At 41.4% G+C, this 21,700-nt stretch overlaps 2 protein-coding genes across 5 annotated transcripts in view; one reads left to right on the forward strand and one right to left on the reverse strand.

The window, feature by feature from the left end:
• The window catches only part of C5H4orf45 (chromosome 5 C4orf45 homolog), an 87,923-nt gene extending 81,167 nt beyond the window's left edge, over nt 1-6,756 (forward strand). The window contains exons 5-6 of the mRNA XM_054030416.1: nt 1,969-2,035; nt 6,698-6,756. Of these exons, the coding sequence (XP_053886391.1) occupies nt 1,969-2,001 (33 nt within the window). The 3' untranslated portion in view covers nt 2,002-2,035; nt 6,698-6,756. The remainder of the gene's footprint in view (nt 1-1,968; nt 2,036-6,697) is intronic.
• Nucleotides 1-21,700, reverse strand: part of FNIP2 (folliculin interacting protein 2) — a 74,226-nt gene that overhangs the window by 22,647 nt on the left and 29,879 nt on the right. For 2 of the 4 annotated variants that reach the window (XM_054030413.1, XM_054030410.1), the window contains exons 2-11: nt 17,206-17,332; nt 13,113-13,247; nt 10,447-10,547; nt 10,256-10,327; nt 9,146-9,246; nt 8,898-8,987; nt 7,611-7,682; nt 6,722-6,851; nt 1,817-2,018; nt 1,148-1,236 (exon numbers count right to left, since the gene is read on the reverse strand). In XM_054030413.1, the coding sequence (XP_053886388.1) occupies nt 1,148-1,236; nt 1,817-2,018; nt 6,722-6,851; nt 7,611-7,682; nt 8,898-8,987; nt 9,146-9,246; nt 10,256-10,327; nt 10,447-10,547; nt 13,113-13,247; nt 17,206-17,332 (1,119 nt within the window). The remainder of the gene's footprint in view (nt 1-1,147; nt 1,237-1,816; nt 2,019-6,721; nt 6,852-7,610; nt 7,683-8,897; nt 8,988-9,145; nt 9,247-10,255; nt 10,328-10,446; nt 10,548-13,112; nt 13,248-17,205; nt 17,333-21,700) is intronic. The other 2 variants (XM_054030414.1, XM_054030411.1) reach the window with 1 other exon arrangement.

The following is a 21,700-nucleotide window of genomic DNA, read 5'->3' on the forward strand; positions in this document are numbered from 1 at the left end:
AGAGCACAGTCCATGCTGAGTTTTAAATGAGGCAGAGGTCTTGAAGAAATAGTAGTTTGTGATCATGCTGTTAAAAAGACTATCCTCATATGCGCAAGGGGACCAGATTAAGATTAAATGGGTCTCTAGGGCATCAGTTTGGATCTTTAGAGCCACAAAACAGACCTATACCACTTAAACTAATAAAGTAACTGATAGCAATAATAGGCTGTTATCCTCTGTGTGGACAAGCGGCTAGAGGGGGATCAGACACACGCTTTGCCAGTGGATTTCACAACTATCTGCTGACAGCAGAGGGTTGTTAGACTCATGACTCCTGGGTTCAATTGAAGGAGAGTGTTCTCTAATGGTTATAGACCCTTCTCCCCTGTGCCCCCAGCCTATCTGTCTTCCTCTGCTACTATCCATCCTCCAACTTATCACCTCAACTCCCACCCTCCAACTCCTGCCTCCCTCCTTCCACCTCTGCATTCCAGTCAGGTGTTCTCCTGCCTCTCTTCCTCACCTGGTTGCTGAAGGACTGAAGTGGGGGGACCAAGGGAGGGGCATTGAGAGCACAGGAAACAGTCTCCCTGCTATCAGCTCCACTATCCAACACCACACCTGCTTTTCACAGCCTGGGGGAGCAATTGCAGGGAAAGTCTTAATCAGTCTGTGGGCTGACATGCTCCTTTGCTCTGTGGGGATGGTGCACATGCAGTCCAATCGGCAGGTACAAGCCACGAGGAGAGATTAGCTACTAGACTAGTAAATCTCTTTGAACATGTGTGAACTGAGATTTTTCAGAGACTTATAGCAGGGCCACATTTGGGTGGATTTTCACAGGGATGGCAAAAGGCATCACCCCTCTGCCAAATTTCAAGTACCCGAGTCAAAACAGGGAAGCATTCAAGTTTCTCAGCACAACAGCTGTAAGAATTTTTTAAATATAGGAATACAGTGCATTTTCCCCTACTGTCATTCTCAGAAATGGCTGAACCATTTTTGCTGAAGTTTACCAAAAAATTTGAGTCTGAGGCAGACACCTAACTTGGAAAAATTTAGCCCAAATGATTAGTTTGGCAAAGTTATTGAAAAAACAGGGTCTTAACAGGAAATACCAGGTGACCTTAACTTCCTCCTATAATACGATGTAATAACAGCTCACCTGAATTCTCCCAGGGCATCTGTGACACGGCTGATATAAACCTGTACTCTTAGGCTGGATTCTGCTATTTTTCTACAGAGGATCATGGCCTTGAACAATAAAAAGTGACATCTTAAAGAATGCAAAATAGTTTATATCATCTTTATAGGCTCATCAACATGTTTGAACTGATGAACAGACACTGTGGCTCTAGCCCCGATGTTATGTGGCCACTTAGGATAGCAAGAGCTGCCCACATCCCCATGTGTGACTGCGTAGGACCAATCTAGGACATGTGATCGGGTGCATGGGGGGGGGGGGGGGAGGGAGGAGAGCAAGGGCTGTACACCAGATACTCTCCTCCCCGCCAGCCCTTTCAAAGCAAGCATGCACGCACTCTCCCATAATGCATCAACCAGTTGAAAAATCATCTAAACGGGAGAAGAGGATCATCTGCACCCCCAAATCCTCCTTCCAATGCAAAGAGAACCCAGGGAGGGACTGTGGTCCCAAGGCACAACTTTTTCCAATGCAGTTAGTAAGGCAGAGAAGCTATGGGTTACCCCCCCATGCAGGGCTCAGTCTGCAAGTTGGCTTCACCCCCGGATTATTTATGCCTTTCTAGGCTCTACAGTATTCCATCCCTGCTTAGTGCTTATTGTTCAGACTCCACTAAATAGCATTCTGTACCTTTTCAATTGCACTCTTTAACTTGTTCATATGGGATTCAAATAGAGGGAAGTGAGAGAAAAAGAAGTCCTGGAAGTTCCTCTGTGCGTCTTCTCTTTCAGGCAGGGAGAAAATTACACTGATGGCAATTTTTTTCCTCCGAATCACTGCAGGATTGGAACTGCAGCTTTCATCAGCCATGCTAAAAGTCTCTTCGGTGGACCTGCAATGAGATAAATGGTAGGCCAGTTACCCTGTGTGTTTCCTACATTTGTATACAATGCATAGTGCTGTATGTTAGCAAGAGATTCTAACTATACCTCCAAGTCTCCTTCAATGCCCTGCAAAAATTTTGCCCCCGCTTACTCCCCTCCTTAAAAATGTCACTCACTCACAGGTAGCAGAATGTTCTCAGTGGCACAACTCAAACTACAGAACCCTTTGCTAGAATGCAAGCCACCTTTTCATTAAAACTTTCCTCTAGGAATAGCACCCATAAACAGAGCCCCTGAAAACACTTCTGTGTGGGTATTTCTGACTGACATCACCATCATATCCAAATGCCTTATAAGAATTAATACATTTATCATAATATCTCCGTGTGGTAGAGGCTATTATTGCCATTTTACAGATGGGCAATGAAAGCACGCGGCACATTAAATAACTTTCCAAATATTACAAAGGAAGTCTGTGGCAGATCTGGAAAATGAATCCTGGTCAGCTGAGTCCCAGTTCAGCTCCGTAATCGCAAGACCATCTTATCACTGAATTCACACAATCCTGTTCATGGCAGAATTCAGAAAATTTGTTATTTGTACAGTGATTAAGTATCTACTCCAATGAGCTTACTAACTGAGAAATAAAAGACTTTATTGAAGACAAATCATCACCACTTTGATACCTGACTCAAGTCAAGTATCTTGATATAAAATACTAGTGGAGACAACACAATCATTCCCCTCCCCCCCTTGATGTAGCTAGTTGGTAAGCCATACGTGTGTAGGGATGTTGTGTTGACCTCAATTACCTAAACCAAGGTAAAAACTGCATGGGCCTTATCTCCGCTAGGTTATGACATCAGGATAGCTCTCTCAAAGGGAAAAAAAAAAAAAAAACACTTTTTTCAGTGACAACATAGCATTGTTTTGTGTAGTACTAAACAGGACCAAAGTTAAACAGGTCATTTAGCTACTTTCACTCTCCCACTCCTACCAGTCCCCTCTCTGTTCCCTTTCTATCTTATGGCAGCATCCCAGTGTTTCAAGGAGTAATTTTAAATCACTTAAGAGCCTTGCTTATTGCTCCAGTCAGCCAAAAACTAAGTCATGGCAACTGCACAAAGTAATCTCAATAGAAACCACAGAAATATATGGCGGAATAGGACAGGACCTCTTAGCCTGTAAGGTATGACCCAGAAACCAGTCATAGGTTGTCCCCTCCTGATTGGGTTGTGCTATCCTTAACTTCTAGGCACCATTTCTCTAGCATTGGCAGTTCCATGGTGTCAATGAGTACAGTATGCAGTACCAGGCATTTGATCAAGAGTGAGAGACAAGTCATCAGAAAGTGTTTGGAGCCAGAGATCAAGAAACTGATGGTCCATGATGAAAACCATCAAGCTTTTGACTTTACATATACTTAGGGGTCTGACTGGAAAAAATAAGTAGTGGTTATCTCTGACGCTCGGCTACTCAACACCAAAATGAGACAATGCTTACAATAGAGTGTATAGACCTTCATAAAATTGTTTAATTTCCTGCAAGCTAGGATCAGCAGTGGAATAGTTAACCATGCTGACATTACGTTTTTAGGGTTAACGTCCTGTCACGATGAGAAAGTTCACAAGTGCCAGACCTATGGCAGATACAGGCAGACAGTTGAACTCTGTTTACATTTTGATGGTTATTGTCTCAGCCATAAAGACTAGAGAACCTATTTAAGGGGAAATTTTGATTCCACAGCACAAGATGGAGATGACAAGAAGAGATGAAATAAGCACCCAGTGGTAGCTGCTCCTTTGCAGGCCAGTCTGATCCCTACATTTACTGACCACAATGAATTTCTAAAGGCACTGTGACTATGTCTACCCTGCAATAAGACACCCAAATACCTCATAATGAACATGCCAGGAAGCCAGTAGAGTTTTTGGAGGCTATTAACGACCATAAACCAAAAAACAGTGCTTTTCAAAAAGCTACTTCTGTCTCAGAAATACAGTATAGAATGCCTTTATGGCTTTTTTTTTTTTTTAAATAGACTATTACAACACAGCGTCATGTAACTGGCAAGGTATTTCTCCTACCATACATTACCAAATGTCACTGAAGTCATGTTTCAGTGTGGCAAGGAGGGAATAATCTTGCATAGTTTAAATGCACCCAATATCCAATAGTGCTGCCAAATGCCAAAGGATTGTCAGAAAACCACATCAGAAAATACAGATATTTGCAATGCAACTCTGAGTCTACTGATGTTGCTGGCTTTGGAGAAGTTATTGCAATTAACTGAACTAAAAGAACGTTTCAGAGGGTATATTATTGTGCCAATCTCTAAAAATACTACTGGTAAATTTGTAGCATTTTCATTTTTTTAAAAAAAGGAAAGCATTACATAGATGTTGTTCAATCCATACAGACTGCACTTCAGTTGAAACAGTTCAAATAGCCAGCTTTTTGCTTAAGGTCTGTGTATTTTTGAAAACTCATTCTAAGCAGAAACTGTTTTCTGGCTGATCTAGTCGATGAGTTGAATATACTAAATTTGTCACCACAGAGGGACTAAAGAGAAAACTGAGCTTGTGGGAAACAAGAGCTCAAGATGATACCATAACCTCCTTTGAACTCCTTAGTAACTTTAGTGCAAAGATAGAAATTCCCATGAACTTTGTGAAAAGGACAGTAAATCAACATATAAGGAACATCGCAAACGGAGTTCTTGTATAGTTTCCTATAGTTTGAGATTGAGAAACAGAAGTCTGACTAAAACAACAAGGAATACTAACACGGCTACCGCTCTGACTGTGAGAACTCTTTTCAACAAAGCTGCTAATTGTGCTTGACTGACAAGTAACCGTATGGAGCTGCAGACAGAAGTTCTATTTTCTTTGGGAAGCTGGTCTAAAGATCAGTCAGATGCTGTGCAGTTTTGGCTGTATGAATTAAAGCACAGATTGAGATCAATAGCAAAAATCCGTTGTTTCAATGGTACTTGATTGTTTGACCAAATGAACCTTTGAACATAGCAACACCTGTAATGCCTGACAGCCTAACTATTGGATCTAAAATACCTTTGTGCAATTTCCTTCTCTACTATGGCTGTAATGAAAGCAAATGCACAGAAGTCATTTACCTCTGGAGAAAGATTTGACGCTGCATACTGCAAATACTATACCAAAAACAGAGAAAATAATGTTCAGCAAGCAGACATAAATTCTGTCTTTAGGGATAAGAAGTTAACCACTTTCAGTTACAAAAACACTGAAATATATTTGAGAATGAACTTTTTAAAATTCCTCTTTAAATGAGATTTTAATTAAAGGATATTTTTTACACTAACTTAACTGATCACTATAAGATGATCTAAATAGAACACAATTTAATTAGCTAGCCAATGCCTTGTGCTTTGTCTAAAAGGTATTCCATTAGTTTTTGAACTTGAGGTCACTTTCATATGGTGGGTTTCAGGATAATTTCTTTGGCCCACAGACCAAAAGAAAGCCAAAATATCTCTCTGTAGCAATGATTAATGGAACAGAGATATGGGGCATGGAAATGGTTCTTCCAAGGTGTTTGTAGGGCACTTAGCCTGTTTAATTTGTATATTTATTAAGACAACCTGTGACCCATTGGCCAAGTATCCCTTCCAATGGTAAAAGCCACAGAGGGGGCTTTTCATGTGGGAAATCTGTACATGGAATCTCTGTAAGAGAATCAACTATGTCATCTCATTGGGGAGAAGTGGGCTTTGCATCTCCTTGATAAAGGCTACAGGAGCACTTGCATAAGCCTGGAAAACCCTCAGAATCCACACGAGGACAGGGTTATCAACCTCTAGCACCTCCAGCTCCTTGGCAGTGGCTGACCCCAGCTTCCCTGAAAATACATTACAGCATTAAGTTGGATAACCTTTTCCCGGTAACTTCCACCACACTGGAGGGCAAGGTGAGAGAATGAAAGCCAATTCCCAAAGCCTGCATCAACTCCATACTGTTCCTAATCTGCACAGAGATGGATCCACTGGCTTCAGGCCTATGAGCATGCATGCATATATGCAGGTCCATTTGTGAGGGAGGGAGGTAGCTGAGAGGCATTCCTTATCTTGCTATGAAGAAGCAAGACTGTCTATAAGCCAAGTCTTGATGAACCCCATAATGTTTTCGTCAGACCAGTGGCAAATGTATTGAAGTTATTATAGCCAAGCTTTTGGCTTTTGTTTTTGGGTCATAGCTTTTCCCTTCCCCCCCCCCCCCAAGTTGTGCCAAAATCACTGCTTGAGGCATCCTGTACATGCCAAGAGAGTTGTCATAGTCTATTGCACCAAAGTTTTGTTAACTAGTCACTAACTAGTTTGTTATAGTAGAGTATAATTGTGCACTGATGATGTTACATTCTCCCGCATGTCAGTAGGTAGCTCCATTCGTTCTTCTAGCAACAGCTGAGAGTTTAATTTTCTTGTTTGAATGGGTGCCTCAGAAATAAATGATAATCCTTCATTTGAAATGTGTTCATTTTCAACCTCATTTTGTAGTCATTCATTTGTAATAATCTTAAGCAACACTTAACACTAGTATGTAGGAGAGATCAGACTGTTACTAGGAAAAAAAATGTTAAATTGACTTGCCCCTTTAAGAACAGAGGCTTGGCCAATTTCAGCAAATGCAGCCCAATTATTATTGTATTCCAGCAGGGAGAAGCTCACAACACTCACCACCTTGGAATAATTCCATTTTCTAAACTTGTTGTTTGACTTCGGAGCCAGCGGCGCTGGTAGCTACTGGAAGAGGAGGATGAGGAGCTTGGTGATGGGAATGGTGTAATCAAGAGACTACTCAGAGATGCTGTCAAGAAAACACACACATGGACATTTTGTAGGGTGCTGATTAAACAAAAACACTTTTCCCTTTGGCCAGGTTAACATGAATATAATTTTTGCCTATTGATTTTCTCATTTTTTTAAAGAACAGTAGCTTTCCTTTCTGTCTGACTCATTCCCAGCACGTGAAACCATAATTATTTGAATTATTCTTGCTGCCTTAACATAGAAGACGACTTTTTTCTTAATGGCACCAGAATGTTATATGTAGTGGAGACTAGACTGATGGCATCTCTCTCCTCTGTGCTGGCTTTGTACTCTTAGGACAGATTGCTTCAGAGGAGATGTTGCCAGTCATGACAGGCAGGCCAACCTCTACCCACTGCTTTTCCACCCACTGAGCAAAAAATCTTCTCCCCTCTTTTCTTTAGTGGAAATGCTACTGTTGATTTCTTCCCTAGCTTATACATTTATATTACTGAAGTACTACATCGACGAGAACCAAATGAGTTAATGATGTAAAGGCAGAGTATCACAAGACATCCCCTTTCTTACTGATTTGTAGGGGAGAAGGGGAAGAGTATGTCCTAACAGCAGAGCTGATGAGCAGAAACCTAGTTTATAGGGAAGGGAACTGCTCAACAGATCCACAAGTTTGTGCGGATGTGTTATAAGCAGCCATATCCAAACTCCACCCCACTGGTTGGGCGTAACCTGAATCTGTTGAATCACTGTGCTAAAAAGCTTTGCTTTCATCAAGTAGGAGAAAAAGAAATGCAGATACCTGACCGAGCAATGCCGCTGTCTCTGTCCTCATTTTGCCCTCTGCTAGGCATATCAACGGGGGTGCTATGTGCTAAAGTAAACAGATCAGATCAACAGAAAACATTACATGCTGCCTCATATTGTCAGTGTTAAGCAAATTTTATGTTTAAAGGCCACACAACAGCAAAGTCACATCCAGTGCAGTTAATTTAAGCAATAGCTATGTCCACACTGTGTAAAAAATAGTCAGTGTTTGAAGAGGTGATAGCAAGCAATATTTCAATACTGAACACTACTAGTGGGATTGCCTTTTTTATTTTAGACTAAAATACCTTCTAAATACCTGTAGGAATCTGAACATTAATTTATATACACTGAAAGAGTCATACAGCTGAGAATAGGTCCCATGAAAGTGTCTCAGGTGGAGTACCCAAAAATGGGGGCACCCAAAATCTCTAGTCACATTAGAAAATCCTGATTTAGTTTATTTTTGTAGCATCACTGGCATTGAACAGGCTAACAATACTTTATATGGAGTATCAGTTTCAGTTGTTTTTAAATTAACCACTATGCTTGCTTTATAGCATGAAGCAAAAACTCAATCCAGTGTAGATCACCAGTAAGTGTTAGTAGCATATATTCACTTAACTTACGAAGCATGCAAGATTTGTGAGGGAAGTGAAGTAACTTTTCATTTTTGCAATCAACAGGATCAGTTAGATCCGAGGTTTCCCCAACAGCATAAGTAATCATCAGGCCTGTAAAAGGATCTTTTCATATGTAAAGTAGACTAAATGCTACTTTCGAATTTAAGATAAAGCCTTTAATATTGTAAAATCAAAAAACTTAACCACTCCCAGACTCAGTTCAATAATGTCTTAAAAGCATTGCCATTAAGTGAAAAAAATCCACAGGTCAAAAGATGTGGGAGGAAAGCAAAGAGGGAAAGAAGCAAAAGGGAACGGCACACTAGCAAGAGATCAAATGTAGACCAGGAAATATAAATCCTCTTAGAAACATAAGGGCTCATTTATTATTGAATACACATTACATTAGGAAGTTTCCTTAATGTGAACATTTGTGGTAGAGGTGGGAGGGAAGAACAGGAAGCAATTTAATGCAGCCTAGTATTTCAAGAAGGCTTGAGTCAAAATATAAAGCCAATATGTGCCTATCATCAATATCTTCATCACTTTAGCCCTTTGTTTCTAGAGCATAATTATGGATCTCCTGACAAGATTCAGAAGAAGCTGGGTTACTGTGGGTGGGTGGGTGGGTCATACTGTGCTCAGCATTCCACACAAACCTGCAAAGAAAGAAGCACTCCGGATGAGCCGGAGGGGAACTCCTTCAGACACACCCTGCAGCACTTTGCTGCTACACAGCTGTAACACACCTAAAAACAGCAACGCAGAGAGAGCGCAAGACAAAAAACAAACAAATAAAAAACAATTAAAGACAATGCAGGGGAAAATAATTTAAAAGAAAGAAAAAAAACAGATGGCCTCATCAGGAAAAGATTATTTTTTTAAAATAAAATAAAACAATATTTACCTAGATTACTTCCACTACGGCAGGTCCCCAAACCATTTTGATTAGAGCTTAATTTTCCCAGACTGGGATCTTGGTTGATGTATTCAAAGCTATCTTGCAAGCTAAAAAGGGATAAATATCAACATTTTTAAAGAGGGGAATAGAATGGCTTCCACTATCATCAAACTACACTCTGTTTATTTGCTTTGTTATAGAAATCTAACTTTACCACCAAGCTTAAAGATTAGCAGATATTCCTATATTATAACATATTTATAATGGAAAATAGATTGTGGAGGACTGTAAACTTTAAGACTGTACCTCTCAGAATTAACTAACTTTCCATGTTTGGTCTCTGCCCACAGTGATTTTGAGGGGTAGAGGGGAATTGAGCAAAATCACATCAGCAATTTTTGAAGGGGGTGGGGGGGGGGGGGGAGAAGAGAGAAAGAAGTAGAAAAATATATGCACACCTTCATTATATTAAAAAGGCAACCTTGTTGGCAGTGGGAACTTGTCACTAAAGATAGAAACTCAAAACCTTTGAATGTTTTTACAGGCCTCTAAACTGAGTTTCACCCACTGCTCATCCAGAGCACACAAAAAGAGTCAAAGGGTACATCTACACAGCAATTAAACACCCATTGCTGGCCTGGGTCATCGGACTCTGGTATATTGGGCTTGGGCTGTGGGACTGTAAAATTGCTGTGAAGATGTCCAGGCTTGTCTTGGAGCCCAAGCTCTAGGACCCCACAAGGGGGGGGGGGGGGGTCCCATAACCTGGGCTCCAGCCTAACCATCTACACTGCAATTTTTAGCCCTGCAGCCCAAACCGCACAAGCCCAAGTCAGCTGACCTGGGCCAGCTGCTGCCATGCTGTAAGTCATTTATTCCAGTGTAGATGGACCCTGAACGATCCCATTCCTCTCTAGCCTTCGTGGGACAGCTAGAGCTCAGCATGTGACTACTGCTCATAAACAGTCTCACTCTCTCCCCCTTTCACTCACTGCCAGCAGACATTTGGGCATTTGGTTTTATGAGCTTTCCAGTTTTATATAGACCAACCTCAGGAGCAGACACAGAAGAAATCTAAAATGAGAGTGAGAAATGACAGGAAACAACCAAACTTACTTATTTGTGCTTCCACTGAAGCTTCCCACTCTGGCTGAGAAAACTTTACTTATCATAAGCTGCGGAGGAGAGCTGAAAGGATAAACAATCATCATCTCAGTGACTCAACAGTTCCAATACCAATACCTTCTCCTTCCCCATTTCCAAGCATTTGGCAATATGGATAATCCTAGAAGAGGAAATTCACTTACCGTATGTAGTGGATTTTCAAGGTAGAACCTTTGTAACTCATTGCCACTGAGCCAAACATCATTTCTCCAAGCATGTTGACATCAGAGGCTGGTCTAGTGTACTATAGATAAGTAAGGGGGAAAAGGCCAGTCATAACCATTGTATTATTTTAGTGTGGTGCTCAGTAGTACTAAATTTTGAACGTGAAGTACAAGTAATCTCTGCTTCCCAGTGAAGAGCAGCATATACCAAGTGGTGTTTGTGCAATGCGTACTGTGACAGGTTCGGGCCAGATGGCTACAGGAGCGTGATCCTATTGGGATCCAGGAAGTGGGTACAGGAGAGTGATAGAAGGCAGATATATTAGTCTCAGATTAAGCAGGTCCCTTTTCCCTGGGTAAGGTAACAGGAGTGGTTCCAGAACAATCAGGAACTTGCTGGAACCAATTAAGGCAGGCAGGCTAATCAGGACAAAAAAGGGTTTAAAAAGGACCTCACTTCAGTCAGTGAGGGCCACGCAAGGAGCTGAGAATGAGAGGGTGTGCTGCTGGAGAACTAAGGAGTACAAACGCTATCTGGCATCACGAGGAAGGTCCTCTGGGAGGCAGCCATGGGGAAGTAGCCCAGGGAGTTATAGCTGTCACACAGGTGTTACAGGAAACACTGTAGACAGCTGTGATCCACAGGGCCCTGGGCTGGAATCCAGAGTAAAGGGCAGGTCCAGATTCCCCCCATCCCCTCAACTCCCTATTTGATACAAGAGGAATTGATCTGGACTGTAGGTCCCACCAGAGGGGAAGTTCCCTGGTCTGTCCCCTGACCTACGAGGTGGATCAGCAGAAACTGCGGGGATTGTTCTCCTTCCTTTTCCCCATGCTGGTCAGTGATGAGGTTAGCTGAGTGAATGGCAGGTTTGAGCCAGTTTAGCCACTTTTGCAACAAACAAACAAAACAAAACACTGAGGGCTGCCGTGAATCTCTGAGGCGAGCAAATCTGCCAATAAGCGCAGGATCCACCAAGGTAGAGGAGGAACTTTGTCACTAGTTCCTATTTGCATCGACTCTCTCAAAGATATGCAATGAAGAAACTCATGCAGTCTCTGCAGCTGAGCCAGACACAAGTAATTTTATATCTCCCAGCCACATTTCTTTATTGTAGGATGTTGCTTAAGAAAGACTGAAGCATTGCAGGTCTGAAGAGTCTGGACCCTTAGGTGTTGTTACTTTTAAATTTAAAAATCCTTCCCGGTCTAAATTAACTCATTTAGATGGCAAGATATACTTGGAATGACAATTTTTAAAAAAGGAAACAAAATAAGTCCTATTTCCTACTATAGTCCAAAGATCTACTACCAGTAAGAGGATAAATTCCTATGTACAAGTTCTCACCACAGTTAAGGTAGTAACTTGCATTTCAACACAAGGATACAATTTCTTAAAACAAACCCAATCCACATGAAGTCTCTCACATGTCTCTTAGCATAGGACAAAGGTTTGCCTTTTGTGAGGAGATTCACACAAGCGATTTTAGAGAAGCACATAGGAATTTTAAAAATAGAAAACTCATTTTTCTGAGTCTTGAATATCCTTTTTTGAAATCAGCACCCGAAATCAGCACCATGTGGGCTTTAGGAGACTGGAAAAGTGCATAAAAGCAACAGACCTTGTTCTGTGGAATTAGCTGCCTTGCTCTGACTAAATTTAAAAAATTCGGTTACTAGAGGCACAACCACACTAGAGAGCTTACAGGTGCAGCCATGTCACTGTAAGCTGTCTAATGTAGCTGCTCTAAGCAAACGGGAGAGAACTCTCCCATTAATTACTCCAGCCCCAGCAGAAAGTTGTGTTGGTGGGAGAAGCTCTCCCACCGACACAGTACTGTCCACACCAGCACTTATGTTGGTGTAACTCAGGGGGGTGATTTATTCCTCCCCCACCCTGAGTGACATAAGTTATGCCAACATAAGCTGTAGGATAGACATAGCCTCAGTGGCAGGCTTCTAGGGATTTTGCGGGGGGGGGGGGGGGGAATCACAGGGTACGCACTTTTTAAAGAGAAATTTAACTTTAAAAAGTCACTTACGACTGAAAGCTTTTTTCTAAGCCTATTGTTAAGATAACACCTAGCCAAAACCAAAGGCTTTCTTTGTGGTTGTACAGAGGACCTGAAAGTATTTAGCCATTTTTTAGAAGCTGACTAGATTTCATATTGACAGGGTCTGTTTAAAATCTTTCCCATAATCAGCTGGGTTCAACAGCTCCTGCAGAAGTTATGAGCATTGGCTCCTGCAATGGAGGACTGAGGGAAAAACAACAAAAAAAACATTTATATTTTTCTAGACCAAGAATGTAAGCACCATAAAGCACTTGCATATTTTTGAAATGTCTAAGTTTAGACTATAACTATTTTATGAAAAAGTTCAGAAATACTGAATTGTGAAATTTTAAAAACGGAACATAGGAACTGCTAAACTTACATAACACTTTAAAAATAAAACACTCCTCCTCCTCAACATGTGGAATGAAAGAAATACAGTTCAGATCCCCAGCATCAGTTTCATATTTGACATACTACAAATTCTACTTCAACATTTAAACAGACATTTGTGAATTTAACACAAAGTTATCATCTTTATTAGTTCAGTGAAAATCTATATATAGATTTGCATCCATGTGTTAACATTACCTGATACTTTGGAAGCTGTTCCTTGACATGCTGTGTACAGCCCACTGATGGACTATGGGAAGAAATACTATTGGTCCCATTGCTTGCTTGGCAGCACTTGGCTGAAGCCTTTCCTGGAGCATCCTCTACTATTTTCTGTGTCAGAAAAGGTTGATGATGAAAGTAAGTTTGACAAACATGAAGATTTCTGTTTCTAGTGGCACCCCTGTGATCTCAGAAGAGTTTTATTAAGAACATACTGGAGCAAAAAAATAATTTTGAAAGATTTTATTTGTGGGTTAAAAAAAAAAAAAAAAAAAAATCAATCCAAGTCATGTTAGTAACTTTGGCTTTTCAAGAAAAAGGGAAGTGATGCCCCGGAGAACAGAAGTGTAGGATTATTCTTGAACTTAGTCTACCAATGAATTAAGTTTTTGTTATAGAAATACATGTCATACACAGTATATAAATATTCTGCTTCTTCAGCCATCATGATCCTGGTCAAAGTAATTTGTTACAAATCTATCTACAGCAAATGGGTTTTTTTTTCCTGTTTGCATACATTTCATAGAAATCAGGAGTGAGATGCAATCTATAACATAATTTGCTAACATTTATGCAAATAAATCTCATTTTATGAGCCACTTTCTATGGATAGTGTGCGGTCAGTCTCTTAAATTGCATGGTATTGTTTCTGCTTCACAAAATTAACATCAGATTTCTTCAACAGAAGCATAGTGAGAAAAACACAAATAGAGAATAATTGGCAGGAATATTAGGATGAATGATCATTTGCGTAGAAGTTTAAGAATAAACCACAAGCTGCCTGAATATTTAGTGTATAATATTCACCTGTCAATAACTGCATTGCCAACTCCCTGAGTTTACTCTCAAATCACTGTTTGTATTATTTGACTTGCTCTACCTAGGCAGTTTTTACTACAGAAAGACTCTTAACCTTTCAACAATTGCATGCTGTTTACATAGTAACATTGAGGTAAATGTTATCCAAGAAAAGCAACATTTAGCTTTTTGAATAAAATTAAAAATAGAAGTTCTTGCATGCAGAGTTGCCAATTTAAAACCAATATTTTTTGTTTAAAAAACAAACTGACACAAACCCCTTTTAGGTACCCATCAAAAGGGCTAGTTTGCCTAGAATAAATGCTGGCAAAGCATATGTCTGGCTACATCTATGCTAGGAGCGGGGGATGTGAAATATTGTGCTCTCGTAGAAATATCTGCGGTAGCTCTCATCAAGCTAACATGCTAAAAACAGTAGTGTGGCATGAGCAGCAGCATGGACTAACCACCTTGAGTCCATACCCCTCAGGTTCAGGCAGGTTTGTGCTCAGGATGGCTAGACCATGCTGCTGTTTGCTGCCACCTGTGCTTCCCCAACTACGCAACTACTTTTAGAGGGCTAGTTTGATGACAGCTAGAGTGGGTATGTCTATATGAGCCGGGAATCAGACGCCCAGCTCCAAGTGTAGACATACTCTTTGAAATTTTTTCATTTTCTTAAACTATTAGCATTGCAATAATGACAAAAGGTCTCAATCTGGACCTCATTGTATTGGACACTATACACAAATACTAATGAAACAACAATCTTTGGCACGGCATACATTAAAAAAAAATGCCCAGTGTTGTAACTACATCATTGCACACATGCTTCACTGGTGCAAAGCAGGGTTTAGTGGATTAAGTTGCATCTGTGTAAACTTTGCTTTACACTGATACATTAGGAGTTTGTACTGAAATAGTTATAAAACCAAGAAAATGGGAGCTTAAGATGCTCTTGGGTGGGGCTCGGTGAGAGATGGCAGAGACAATCCAGTAGCGCGCTCACAATTCTAGAGAACAGAAATGGGTTTCACTATAGCAGTGGCACAAGCAAGCCCTCTTACTATCAATTATAAAACTAACCAGTCACGTGTAGAGGATTTTGTTTTTTTTTCCTACATGGAGCTGACTGGTCTTTCATATTTTACCACATATTTGCATTCCTTTTGTGCAGCTTTTGCTTGGCACTGCATTTATGTAACTGCTGCTTATCTAATTCCCAATGTGACTGTCATTAGGTGGTTATAAATGCACAAATGTTAGTAGTCATGTGCTTGACACAAGCTATTGACAAAAACAGCCTTAATATAAAAAAAGTGTTCTGCTCTATGCCACCCACAGGAATAGCTAGAATGAAACACATTAACTATACTACAGCACGATTAACCATACTTTTCAATACCCTTGTTAAATAGAAGATAATCTGCCTAGTTTCCCAGATAAGCAGATTTAAAGGTAAAACTGCCTTAAACCTATCCTATTTGTTTATATGAAGGGGAGAAGCTCCCTAATTCTTTGCTCATTCGGGGCTTGACCCTGTTCCAAACTGAAGTCAAAAGAAGTGTGACATAGACAAATAGCTGCAGGTTTGGGCCCTAGCCTGGAAAATGCCAGTGCTCCAAGTGTTAACTAGGGCATTTCAAACCCATACGTATTTTCTGACTTGCAGTTCTGAATATTTAGCTTTAAGTGGTTATTTCAGTGTCTGGTATGAAAATAAGGTGCTATGTTCTATTTGTTATAGGATATTTTGAAAACAAAAGGAGACTCTCTTGAAGGACAATATTTTAAATGGAGATTTATATTTTATAAATTAACCTAGTTTAAAATGTTTATGTCTTTAAGAGGAGCAAAACATTTTTATATAATTGTAAATACACCTTCCCATTCTTCTAAAGCATATGCAACGTTGTGTAATCAACCCCTTGGATATATAGTACTGACCTTGGTATTGGGGCTCATAACAGAAAAAAAAAAAAGAAAAAAAGAATATAGGCCGCTTTGACCTGTTTACCCTCATAAGTAGATGATCAGTCATGCTCATCATGTGTGCCTTACTAATGTGGGTTAAGCCAACATGTGATACTCGTGCAGCTTAATTTAAATACAGTTTCAGATGCCTGTGTTTAAACTTTTTCATGAGAGCCATTTCCACAAAGCACTGCTATTTAAACTGTACATTATAGCTAGTAATTACACATTGACTGTATCAGTCAACACATTCCAGTCAACAGTACTAGTTGTAATTTGAAATCTATCCAATGAAACTGTTTTATAACAAAATGGAGTTTCAGGGTAGGTCTATGCTTAAAATGCTGCAGCTTTTCCCGTTGGCGTAGTTAATCCACCTCCATGAGAAGCCCTCACATCAACACAGCGCTGTCTACACTGCGGATTAGGTCAGTGAAACTGTGTTGCTCAGGAGTGTGGGTTTTTCAAACCCTTGAGTGATGTAGTTATACAAATGTAAACGTATAGTGTAGGCCTCACCTCAGAACTGTAACTGAGTAGAAGAAAAGTACAGCTAACAAGGAAGACATACTGTATCACTTTTGTCTTCTTAATATCAACTGGACATATTCAAATACTGTTTAAGTGTAGCCTTGTAGATCCAGATACTGGCAGAGAGCAAACCACACCTTAATTGTACATGTCCTTATTTTGCTGGTTTGTCTCACAACATTCAAAATTATGTATTGTCTGCTATTGCCTCAGTCACATGCACATACTCTACAAAAAGTAACAAAAATGGAGTGGTGACCAAAAAAAAAAAAAAAAAAAAAAAGAAGTACAGTGACTTCATTGGTTTAACTAAAGAGATCCAAAGGGAAGACAAGTGTATCTGAACACGTGCCAACTCCTAGTGAAATAAGCAGATATCTCTGTGCAACTTGGGCAAGGATTGGGCCTACGAAATGAAAAATGATCAGCTTCAACATATACAAAAATTGTTGATGTCAGAAAAATACTAAATTAAAAAAGGATCAAGTCCATTCAGAAATGCCTATGAGCAGGGCCTACATTGTTTTATATCAGTCACCATATTTTTTTAAAACAGCAGTAAGCTGGAATATGTTATTTTAGGCTTTTCGGATGTAGCTGTAACAGGTGTGTCCTGCAGATTTCAAAAAAGTTTGCACTCACAACAAATGCAGCAAAAACTTCCAAAATAAAATGCAGAAATGAACACTGTCTTTTTAAATTATTTCCATTCGGGGCCAGAGAACAAAAAAGAATCAAAGGACAGAAGCATATTAATGTTTCATACCTGAGCTGCTGCCTCATCAACTTTGCGCACTGCTTTGGAATCAAACAAGACCTGTCTGCCTCTTCTCTCACAATCCTGGTAAACTATCAGGCGGATTTCATTCAAGTCAAACTCCGAACAGGACCAGCTGTGGATTGCAAATACAGTCAGAAGTTATGTTATCTCACCAAAGAGCTAACGGACTTGAATAAGTGAAGGAAGTATGTACTATCAGCTGGATCTTTTGCACAATGGTGGCAGGAACCATAGATGCTGTTGAAATGTCAATGAAGAGGATTTCATGGAAGTGCTGAGTGAGCTGAGCACCCATGTTTTGATAATGAAAAAGCCTGGTTACAAACAAGTACATGTAGGGAGGCAGTGCAGTTATAGTGGAAACAGCACAGTCTTCCCTGCAAGGATTTTTAAAATCCCCCTTTATTGACTGCTGTGCTATTTACATATTGTCAAAGCTGAGTTATCCTCATACATTAAAGGAAGACTCTAAAAAGAGGGAAGTCCTTTCAACGCAGTAATGTTTCCTGTGGTATTAAAAAAACCTGAGAGCTGAAAACTATGCCACCAGCACCAAAAGGAAATTAACAGTAAAAACATGAATAAGCCTGAAAACCCAGTGTGACAGTTCCGAGCCTGTATTGGTGGGTCTCACGCTTCCGGGCAGATTCAGGGTCCTCAGAAGCTCACTAAGGCCCTCAATGTGACCTCCCTTTCTTTGTGTAGTGGCAAAGGTCACAGCTTTATTAAGCTCCTTTCATCACAGGCCAGTGTGGGAAGGGGGGAATACCCCACAGTCTTTGTTGTTCCTTAGAGCTCAGTTGGTGCAGTCCTGCCTAGACCTAGGCCTGCGTCCCCTCTCAGGGGGTTGCTGTAGAGCAAGGGAGTGGGGGGAACCCAGGCCCACCCTCTACTCCGGGTTACAGCCCAGGGACCCTAATAGCAGCAGCTGTTGGCAGCTTCCCCTTCACCACTGGTGCTGCTTTGATTCCCTGGGCCACTTCCCCTTGATCCCCTTTTCCTAGCTGCACCCTTACCTTAGGATTCAGCAACTCTTCCTCTCCTCCAGCTCCTTCCACCTGGGCTCTCTCAAGGACACTGGAAGGAGAGCTTTTAAGCACTATGAGTGGGACCTTGATTAGTTCCAGCTGTCTCCATTAGCTTAACAGCCTTAACTGACTCTTTGCAGTTAATTGGAGTCAGGTGCCTGCATTAGCCTAACTACCTTAACTGGTTAATTGCAGTCATGTGTCTTGATTGTCCTGGAGTAGCCTTTGTTTGGCTACCTAGGGAACAAGGACCTGCTCATCCTGAGGCTGATACAGACACTCCCCGACTTACGCAAGGCGTTCCGGAACGGAACGCCTTGCGTAAGTCGAATTTTGCATAAGTCAGGAAAGCGTACCCGACAATTACGCCAAAAAGTAAAAAAAAGAAGAGCGTACAGAACTTTTTCCGTAAGTGCAGATTTGCGTAAGTTGGCTTGCGTAACCCGGGGAGCATCTGTATATTTGCCTTCCACTACTCTTTTATAGCCTTCTGGTCTGAGTCCGTCACACCAGATAGCCACCACATGCACAGGTGCTTTAAACTCCTTTTGGGGAGGGGAGGAGACACCCCAGAAGGCCACAAGTCAAGTACTTAACCGCATGGAGGGAAAAAATGTGAATAAAAGCAACTATGGTTTTGTAATTTAAAAAGATAAACAGCAGTAGTGCAATGGCCACATTGGAAGGTAAAAGTAGACATTTTAAGGTAGAGTCAGAACCCACACTTTTAAAAACAGGACTGAATGTGCATACTTTTACAAATCATGGTTGGGTTCAGCAGGTTTTTCTACTGTGTGCGATCCTTATGTTTGGAGCTTTGCCATCAGAAACGTGGAGGCCCTCAACTGATTGTTGACTGAAATCTAAACTTTTATCTCAAATAAGCATGTGACAGTCAAACTATTTTTGTCCAAAGTGCAGTCGAACTAAATATTTGTCTCTATTTAAAACATAGTACTGTAGTAAAGGACCCAAGGTTTTTACCCCACAAAAACCAAAAAATTCCCTCTTCCTTTTGTTCCTTATATTAACATAATAAGGGCCCAGTTTTAAATTCACATGAACTAATAAAATTTCAAGGGTAGATCTTAGAAACTAAGTGAACAAGTTACAACAAACAAACAAAAAGCGTTTTCAATAATGCCTGAATGTAAACTAGCTATTTAAATGTACACACATTTGTTATATTCCATAAAAATTACCTGAATCTGTGCATCAGCAACTGATTTTTGTCAAAAATGTAACACTCATTTGAAGACTATACATACATATACCACAATCAGACACAACAACAACTGTGTAGTAGGGTGAAGGAATGCATATGGCTGATAACTGCACTGACACCAAGACAAGAACTCTTTGTGCTAGTTGATACGATACCAATAATGAAACCTATGTATAATTAACATGTCTCAGTAATGCTTAAAAACGTGTTAGGCCTCGAATCTGTAAGCTCTGACCGTCAAACCTCTAGAGTTCAAGGAGGATGCAAACTCTGTGCCCTCAGCCTAGGTTAACCCTCTTACATAGGGTTACCATATTCTGTACCTCCAAATGGAGGACACTCCACGGCCCCCGGCCCCGCCCCCAGCCCCGCCCATACCCCCTCCCCAACCCCGCCCCCTCCCCAAAGTCTCCGCCCCCTCCCCTGCTTCCCGCGAACATTTGATTCGCGGGAAGCCTGAAGCAGGTAAGGGGGGTGTGGGGGGGAGGAGGCGCAGCCCAGGCTAGCCCCCCCGGCGGCTCCAGCCTGGGTCGGCTCGGGCCCTGGGGTGCCGGCCCCGGCCCACCACCCCCGGCCCGCCCAGCACTGCCGGCCCCCGCCGGCCCGGCCGACCCGGCTCCCCGCCGGCCCGGCTCCCCGCGGGCCCGGCCGACCCGGCTCCCCGCGGGCCCGGCTCCCCGCGGGCCCGGCCGACCCGGCTCCCAGCCCGGACCCCGGCCCGGCACCGCGCCCCCAGCTCCCCGTCCGGCCCCGCACCTGGCCCTGCACTGCGCCCCTGGTTCCCGGCCCGGCACCATGCCCCCGGCCCCGCACCGCCGGCCCCGGCCGAGCACCACCCAGCCCTCCCGATTTTCCCGGACATGCCCGGCTTTTGGGGATTTCCCCCCGGACGGGGATTTGAGCCCCCAAAAGCCGGACATGTCCGGGAAAATCCGGACGTATGGTAACCCTACTCTTACATTAAGAACACACTGTTACAAGCATTCTGATTTCAGAATAAGGTGACCACATAGCAAATGTGAAAAATCAGGACAGGAGGTGGGTAGGTGGGTAATAGGAGTCTATATAAGAAAAAGACCCCAAAATCAGGACTGTCCCTATAAAATCAGGACATCTTGTCACCCTATTTCAGAATGACTGTTATGGAGACTTACTGCTATTTTATGTTTTTTTCAATGTTCAAATTTCATAAGTGAAAGATTTAAGATTAGAAATATGACACCTTCTTATATTGATTTACTGGTTTGGGACTTCATACAAAAAATCCTACAACTCTACCGGAAGCACAATCCAAGTGTGAATAAAATTAAGTTATCACAGACATGATTGGTTTGTTAAATATGTGAAATCAGAGACTATACTCAATTTAATAAAATCTTTAGAAACAACATGTCATGGATATGTAATATGTTAACACCCTGTTAAACAGAGAGATGAGGACTGTATTGCTGTATGTCTCTTTAAACAAAAGCTCACTGCTATAATGATCACGCTTTCCTTTTTGATACATACCTGGCAAGAAATTTGTACAAAGTACAATAATTTCATAACTAAAAAGAGTAAAAAAAAATCACATTGCTTTGCAAATAATTCTCTCTTCAGAGCACTTTTCCCCCTTCACCTTAGTTGGAAGCTTCTCTTCTTTCACTTTCCCCATGCTGTAATTTCTTGTTACATTATTTATGTAGCTTTGACTAAGCTCTTCAGGGCAAGGCATGTCTTCTTGTCTGTCAAGCACTAGGCAGTTATGGCATTAATAAATCATAACAGAAAAAAGAATATACAAATTAGAGAAGTTCTGAGACAAGAAACTCATACTGAGTTACGGATGTAAACAAATATCTATTAACATTTGTTGTTTCCCTGACTTTCACTTTTTGAAAGTGAGGAAGACAACCAAAAGAAAGACAAACTACTGCAGTCCAAATCTTCTACATTCAGTAACTTCAACACTAACCTTAGCTATGCTCCATTGATGCAGATTACCGCCGTGCGTCTTGGGCTAGTGCCCAGACACCCACCATTCAAGACATAACTCAGCATAGCAACCTGTTAACCTCAAACCCACCTGCTCACCAATCAGAGACTAGAGATTTGACAAGCACCTTCCCCACCCCTTTTTTTGTAGTATAAACCAGAAACCACTTCTACATGCAGTCAACCCAAAACCCTTTTCTAGTCACCCAGTCATGTAGGGTAAATAAGCTATCTAGTTTCTAAAGACCTC

This window comes from Malaclemys terrapin, chromosome 5 (assembly GCF_027887155.1).
Source record: "Malaclemys terrapin pileata isolate rMalTer1 chromosome 5, rMalTer1.hap1, whole genome shotgun sequence".
Taxonomy (NCBI): domain Eukaryota; kingdom Metazoa; phylum Chordata; order Testudines; family Emydidae; genus Malaclemys; species Malaclemys terrapin.